General features: G+C 38.2%; 1 protein-coding gene across 1 annotated transcript; it reads left to right on the plus strand.

The window, feature by feature from the left end:
* The first annotated feature begins 1,513 nt into the window (after window positions 1-1,513).
* Window positions 1,514-7,802, plus strand: kcnk13b (potassium channel, subfamily K, member 13b). Its single transcript, NM_001025483.1, is given in 2 exon segments — window positions 1,514-1,853; window positions 6,904-7,802. Coding segments are annotated over 2 exon segments (1,239 nt in total).
* The last annotated feature ends 563 nt before the right edge of the window (window positions 7,803-8,365 follow it).

The raw sequence follows: 8,365 nt of genomic DNA on the forward strand, positions 1-8,365 counted from the left end.
ACTTATGTTTAATTCTGTTATGTTGCACACCATATTGATGGTTATACCACTTTCCAACATTCTCCAGAATATCTTCTTTTGTGTTCAACAGAAAAATCGAATACAGGTTTGGGACTACTTTAGAGTTATTTAATAGCAAGGTTGTAGGTGAACTATCCCTTTAAAATCTGTTATTAAAGGGATAGTTCATGCAAAAATGAAAATACACTCACAGTTTATTGATGCTCAAGTGGTTATAAACCTTTATGAACTTCTTTTTTGTTGTTGTTGAACATAAAAATAGATATTTTGAAGAAAGCTGAATGTCAATGCTTACAGGTTCTTTTTTGTGTTCAACAGTAGTAACCAATTTAAAACAAGTGGAAGATGAGTATATTATGACATTTTTGGGGTAACTATCCTTTTAACGAAAAAGAACGACTGCCTTGAAAATGAGTTAGTAGACTCTAAAAAACATTTTTGATATTGAGTTATATTTTAATCAGTTGAAATTTGTAGCCTTCTGAATTATTAGCCCCCTGTATATATATTTTCCCCAATTTCTGTTTAAAGATTTTTTAACACATTTCTAAACATAATAGTCTGTTCTGTAGACAATTGCAAAAAACAAAACAAAAAAAACAAAAAAAAACTAAATACTCAAGGGGGCTAATAATGTTTGCAATAAAATGTTTTCTTTTTTATGAAAAACTGCTTTTATTTATTCATTCATTTTCTTTTTGACTTTTATCCCCCTTTTTATCCCCCTTTTAGACTTTTAGTCCCTTTATCATTCCGGGGTCGCCACAGTGAAATGAACCACCAACTTATCCAGCATTTGTTTTACGTAGCGGATACCCTTCCAACTGCAACCCAACTCTGGGAAACATCCATACACTTATTCACACTCATATACTATAGACAATTTATACCCAATTCACCTGTACCACGTGTCTTTGGACTATGGGGGAAAACAGAGCACCCGGAGGAAACCCACGCGAACGCAGGGAGAAAACAGCTTTTATTCTAGCCTAAATAAAACCAATGAGACTTTTTCCAGGAGAAAAAAAATATTATAAGAAACACTGTGCAAAAAGCCTCCCCTTTGGGAAATATTTGAAAAAGAAACAAATAATTTTGACTTCAATTGTATTTTTTTAAAAATTATAGAATAAAGAAATACCTTTTCAACAATTTGTCACATGTTTAGGAAGGTTTCCCTTCGTTTTTATAATCTTGAGTCAATGAGTGACCCGTGCGTGCGCTGATCAGGTTTGACGCACTGAGCGGCCAGGTGCGCGCTCTTGGAGAGGTGGGGGTCCCTCCGTCCAGCGCTCCGTTCCAGACAGACCACATGCGCGCACACCATGAGCAGAGACCAGAAACTGCACACATCGAGCAGCAGAAGAGCATCCCATCTAACACCAACATCCCCGAATATCCAGAGCTCTAAAAATAACCATGCGCGATGATTCATGATGAACTGGGATGTGGTGGTTCATCATCTCTCCCTATAATATTCCCATAACACATAATGGCTTGCCGGTCTGGATGCTGCTGCAACAGCATCGGCAGCTTCAATGAAGACAATGCGAGGTTTCTGATGCTGGCTTTGCTGATCATCATCTACTTGCTGTGCGGGGCAGCGGTGTTTTCGGCGCTCGAGCAGCCGAAAGAGAAGCTGGCCAAGGAGAGATGGGCTCAGAGGATCGAGCAGTTCACGAACAAGTACAACCTGAGTCAAGACGACCTGAAGAACTTCTTGAGGAACTATGAGGAGGCCAATGTGGCGGGAATCCGCGTGGACGCAACCCGCGCGCGCTGGGATTTTGCAGGAGCTTTTTATTTCGTCGGAACTGTGGTTTCAACTATCGGTGGGTTCTCTCGAGATAACCTTATACAATTGACTATAACCCTCGTATCTAGCTATGGAATAAAACATAATGTTACAACTAATCGTTTTATTGTGATTTTGAAGACGAAACAGATTAAAGCAACAGGTCTTTTTTCTTTTAGTTCGCATTCAGACAATGCATAGACAAGACAATTCAGCTGTACGACGAAAAATACTTATGATGCCGTGGCACTAATGCAATATTAATATTATTGATGGACTTGATTCTTAACCATTTGATTAAATGGATATGTCAAAAGCGTTAGCCTAGGGAAACGGTCCCCAATTAGCGTTTTGATGTGTGAAGCAAGATTTGCAGACCAGTTAATTTAATATTAATAAAAAGTATGACGTATATGCAAACTGTTTATAGCCTATTGACATTAAAGACAAAATTATATATCTCTATCTATCTATCTATCTATCTATCTATCTATCTATCTATCTATCTATCTATCTATCTATCTATCTATCTATCTATCTATCTATCTATCTATCTATCTATCTATCTATCTATCTATCTAAGATTTCACAACTATAATGTCATATACAAGATTTGTGAAATTAATATTAAAGTCACCGACTGCTTGAGTTGAACAACAAAATATTTAGACTGGGTTTTCATTTTTAATGTATATACATTTTAAAATAATTTTCAATTTTATTTAGAGCAGCCAATTTGACAAATTGCAAAAACACTGCTCAGAGTTTAAATCTATCGAGTTAATTTGTTTATGCTGAAGTGAATGCTGTGCTTTTCAACATTTATCTGATACATTGAATTTGATTATGTCGACCCATACTGAGTGAAAACACAGATGAAACAATTCAATATAAAACACAATTACTCAACTGGCATGTTTTTTCAGTTTTGCAGAGCCTGTTAATGCTAAAGTCAACACCCATGAAAAATAATGGACAATATCTTATACATGCAGATGAGTTTCGATATGAGCACCTGAGAATTTCTATTTAGCTTCTCAACAGACTGAGACCATGTTCAATTAATTCTCAGCATGTGTCAGATTTGCGTTCGCAAAAGGGCTAATGAGAATAATAAATGCGTCAGTTCTCGTTTCCATACAGTCTATCATCAGGAAGTTCAAAGAAACATGCACAGCAGTGACAAGTTTATTTTAGCTTCATTAAAATGTACTCTCATCTGCTTGTCAAGCATGTCTAGAAAATGAAAAATGCATATATTTTATATTAGATAATTATTTATAGGGCGTCACGGTGGCACAGTAGGTAGCATGATCGCCTCACTGCAAGAGGGTCGGTGGTTCGAACCCCAGCTGGGTCAGTTGGCATTTCTGTGTGGAGAAATTCTCCGGGTGCTCCGGTTTCCCCCAAAGTCCAAAGACTTGTAGATGAATTGAATAAGCTAAATTAGACGTAGTATATGTGTCTGAAAGAGTGTATATGGGTGTTTTCCTGTATTGGGTTGTGGCTGGAAGGGCATCTGCTGCATAAAACATATGCTGGATAAGTTGACGGTTCGTTCCGCTGTGACAACCCCTGATTAATAAATGGACTAAGTCGAAAAGAAAATGATTGATTGAATTAATAATTAAGTATAAACAATCCAGCTACACAGTAAAAAAAAAATGCTGGGTTTTACACACTGTGTTGGGACAACATGAAGGAATTCAGTTAACTTAGTAGTTTTACTAATTTAAGTCTATTGAATATATAAAGAATTAAATTGTCACCAAAAAACTCAAGAATTGTGTTGAATCAACTCATTTTAAATAAGTAGAACAAACAGCAAACATTATCTTTTAGTGTAATTATCCAAATAGGAAAAGATCTAAATAAATACACTGTAAGTTAGTGTGTAGATTCGTATTGCCTATTTGTAGATGTTTTGCCTATGTGTAGATGGTTATTGCCTTATTATGTCTATTGGTGAAACTGACATAATTAAAACAAATCAAAACAAACAGCACTGCATGTAAAATCTGTCAAATACAAAAAGAAGAAAAAACAATAGGGAGGGATTCGTCACCAATGGCAACCTGTTTCTAGTGGTTGGAGAAGAAGTGAAAGAGGGGTTGTCTGAATGGTGGAGGTGATTGGAGCTTGGGCTTCATGTGGGATTTGGAGCACATGCTGCTCATTACGGGACAATTACTGCTCAGTTTCTAATTAATCCCAACAAAGCTTCCTGCAACACAGCACAGCAGTAGGCCAGTCTGCAATAGAGTAGTAAAGCCTGCAGTGTTTTTTTTTTTTTTTTTTGAGTAGACAAAGACATATGACTTTCACTCATTGACTGTGACCTTTTATATCTTCATAGATTATATTAGGAAACGTATATGGAATTACTGTCGACGAAACAATGTTGGAGACTGTTTCACAATGTATAGGGGTAATCTGATTTGTGACCGAGCAACTGCAAGTTATATACTGTATGGCTAGATCTGATTATTTCTGTTCAGACGGCAGTGCTTTACTAGAATGTCCATGTTGGTTATTGAGGTGAAGATGCGAACTGATTTTCAATATACAGACTATACTTGAGATGTTAAGAATGGTCACACGTATTTTGATGGTCCGTTTGTTGAATTTAGGTTGCATTGCATCTACAGGACAACTGCCAACTAAGTCTCATCAGATTATAAGTAGACTGTTAGGCTTAGTTTAAGTTGACATGCACTTACAGTAAATTTCTGTTGAAGGAGCAGTATCAGCAGATAGTAAGCAGACAGTCTACTAATACTCAAATGGACCATCAAAATAAAGTGTTACCATGCATTATGTTTAATGAAGTCAGTTGAATGTGACAATAATTGTTTTCCTAAAAGAATGAAAACACCAAAGGGTAGAAAGACTAAACATCACAAAACCTGATCAAGAATCATTGTATTTAACTAAAACCCCTCAAAATTGGTAACTTAATTATTATTTTTGGTCCCACTTTATATTAAGTGTCCTTAACTACTATGTACTTGCGTCAAAAAATAAATACAATGTACTTACTGTGTTCATAATGTATTTGAAAACACTTGTGGTCGTCTTGAGTTGGGATAGAGGTTGGGTTATGGACAGGTTTGGTGGTATGGGTGGGTTTAAGGGTGGGTTAAAGTGTAAGGGATGGTCAACAGTGTATTTACAAATGTAATTACAGAAGTTAATTAGAGATGTAATTACATACAGGTATTTAATCAAGCATAAGTACACAATAAATACATGTATTTACACAACAAGTACATTGTAACAAACTATTAATTCCTGTGTAAGTGCATATTAGTAAAGGCCACTTAATATAAAGTGGGACCTTATTTTTTACCTAAACCCATATTTAAATGATTAAATTTAAGTTTAACTTGTATTACCTAAAACTATAAATAGTAAATGTTTTTTGGAAAACAATACAATTTACAAAACATTACTAAAACTGTAATAGGAAAATCGAAAATGGCCACTTTCTATGTTATATCAACTCAAATTTGGGTAAAGTATGGACTAACCAACAGCTGGGTTAAACAACAACATTAAAAATGTAATGCAACAGTTGGTAAAAACAACTTAACATCTTAGAATGCAGTATAAAATGAGAGCGCCACGGTGACTCAGTGGTTTTTGTGGAGTTTACATGTTTTCCCCGTGTTAGTGTGGGTTTCCTCTATATGCTAAAGTCTAAAGACATGTAGTATAAGTGAATTGGATTAACTAAGTTGGCTGTAGTCTAGGAGTTGGAAGGGCTTCCACTGCTTAAAACATATGCCAGAATAGTTGATTCATTGTGCTGTGGCGACCCCTGATAAATAAGGGACTAAGCCGAAGGAAATTAATGAACGAGTATAAAATGAAACCCACTAAAATAAGTCATAAAATATAAAAACAAAATTGCATTTAATACAATTTCAAACCATGTGTGTAGCTTGTGGTTTTTAATCACTTTCCTGGAGCCCCCAACATTACAGAATGTGTATCCCCCTTAATCAAATACACCTGTTTGAACTCATCAACTCATTAGCAGAAAATTGCAGAAGATTTAAGCCAGTTGCTCTCAATTACATTCCTGAAGTACCACAAACACTGCTCATTTTGCACCGTCACCTTTTCCTGACAAACACTCTACAGGTCTTGGATTATCTGCTAAATATGTAATGACCTGAATTGTGTCTTTGATTAATGAGATGCAGAATATGTCAACACTGGCATATTGTGAAAATGTACGCCATCTACATTTCTGGAGAGCACAATTTATATAGTCGGAGTTACAGTAGGTATGGCTGCATTTCGTTTTTAAAATGAATGCTATGATGCCCCTGATGGCTTCTGCTCCTTTTCGTGCTACCAGTTAGCAACTTACCTTCATTTGGATGGCTTTTCTGCTGTTATTATGTTCCAGTGTTGGGTTTGAGTCTAGCAAAGAGCAATACCAGAAATCTGGTAAAATCAAACAGAAAAGGCAAAAATAAAATAAAAAAGTAAATAACAGGGTGAGAATGTGGTAAGATCTAAAAAACGTGGAGAAAAAAACAAGCGGCCGCGAACGCTTTTCTTTTTCTGTATTGCTTTTGATAAGGCCGTCAATTGGGTTTAGGGAAGGAGATAGGTGGAAGGATCAGTCAGTCAGTCGATCAGTCAGTCAGTAAGTCGACAGCTGCCTCTAGTGGATTTGTTCAAGAAGGGCAGGCTTGAATAGCACTGGTGGAAGAAATTTGAGATCTCGAAATGTTTACACAGCGGCCTCTGGTTGATTCGCGAAAACAAAAACTGCAAAAAAACTGACAACATGGGACACATTTCACACTCTCCAGAAATGTATACAGGGGCAAGTGTCCTCAATGAGCCTGGCTTGGAAAATGAGCTGTTTTGCTGTGATTTCAGGAATATAATTGAAAAATATTCTGTTAGACCAGTGTTTCTCAAATCCAGCCTTATTTGTGTCTCACCGCTCTAGACTGTTGGGGAGCTGCAGATGTTAGGGAACCACTGATGTATGTTTTGCTTCTTTGTGATCGCATTGCAGTGGGTAGAGATCTAACATCCTTATTTTATGTCTTTGTGTGATGCAGGTTTTGGGATGACGACACCCGTCACTATTGCTGGGAAGATATTCTTGATCTTTTATGGACTAATCGGTTGTGCCGCCACCATTTTGTTCTTTAACCTCTTCCTGGAACGTGTCATTACCGTGATTGCATTTGTTTTGAAATTCTGCCACGAGCGCAGAGAGAGTCGAAAAGCAGGCCCGACTCAAAACTGCCATCGTCCTTCCACCGACAACAGAGATAGGCGCACAGACAGCTTGGCCGGCTGGAAACCTTCAGTGTACTGTGTGATGCTCATCTTGGGAGTTGCTGCCATCTTGGTTTCCTGCTGTGCATCTGCTATGTACTCAGCAGCCGAGGGTTGGGACTACCTGGATGCCCTCTATTTCTGTTTTGTAGCTTTCAGCACTATTGGTTTTGGGGATATGGTGAGCAACCAGCGTGAGATATACGAGGCTCAGGTGGCGTATAGGGTGGGCAACTTCCTTTTCATCCTAACAGGGGTGTGCTGCATCTACTCGCTGTTCAACGTAATTTCCATTGTAATAAAACAAGTTCTCAATTGGCTTCTTCGGAGATTAGAGACTCCCTGCCATTGTCCAGGCCGTGGGAACCGCCATCCAAGGAGGAATGCTGTCGTCCCTGGCCACATGAGATCCCGGAGGGAAAACTCTATCGAGACTGATGCAGTCAATGACAGTGAGGCAGATGGACGGCGGATGTCTGGAGAGATGATCTCCATGAAGGACTTCCTGGCTGCCAATAAAGTTAATCTGGCCATCATGCAGAAGCAGCTGTCAGAGATGGCCAATGGACACCCTCGCCAGTCAGGGAGCAGCTCACGGCACAATGAATTCTCCGGAGGAGTCGGAGCACTGGGAATCATGAACAACCGACTGGCTGAGACCAGTGTAGACAGATAAATCTACCATTTACAAATGTGAAGTAACTAGAGGACCTCCACAGCAAAGCGCAATTACTTATTTGGGCTGACAGACAAGCAAACAACTTCACTTAAAGGTGCAGTCACACTGATGAAATAATACAGGCAACTGTTAGGAAGGCAAAATGACTCAGTGGGTTGCTCTGTTGCCTCACAGAAATAGTTAAGGCTGAACCAGGAGGCCTTTCTGTGCGGAGCTTGGATATATTGGATGAAGTACATTTGTGTAAATTGTGTGATTATATGAATCAGAGTGTGGGTGTTTCCTAGCACTAGAGATTTCATTAGTTGCATGAGCGTAGAGTGCAGTTCATTCCACTGTGGAGAACCCTGATAAAAAAGGAAAATGGCCAAAAGAAAGTAAGTGTCTACAAGGGATTCACAACTGTTGTCTTTAATGTCCACCTTTCTACAAAACTTCCTGACCCTAATAACTGACCCAAACAAAACTCTAGCCAAGACTATAGCTAAACCCTGCTCAAAAGTGGGCATCAAGAGTCCAGTGATGTTATCAATGTTAACCTTGTTAATACTGTTAGATTG

This window comes from Danio rerio, chromosome 20, assembly GCF_049306965.1.
Source record: "Danio rerio strain Tuebingen ecotype United States chromosome 20, GRCz12tu, whole genome shotgun sequence".
NCBI classification, from domain to species: domain Eukaryota; kingdom Metazoa; phylum Chordata; class Actinopteri; order Cypriniformes; family Danionidae; genus Danio; species Danio rerio.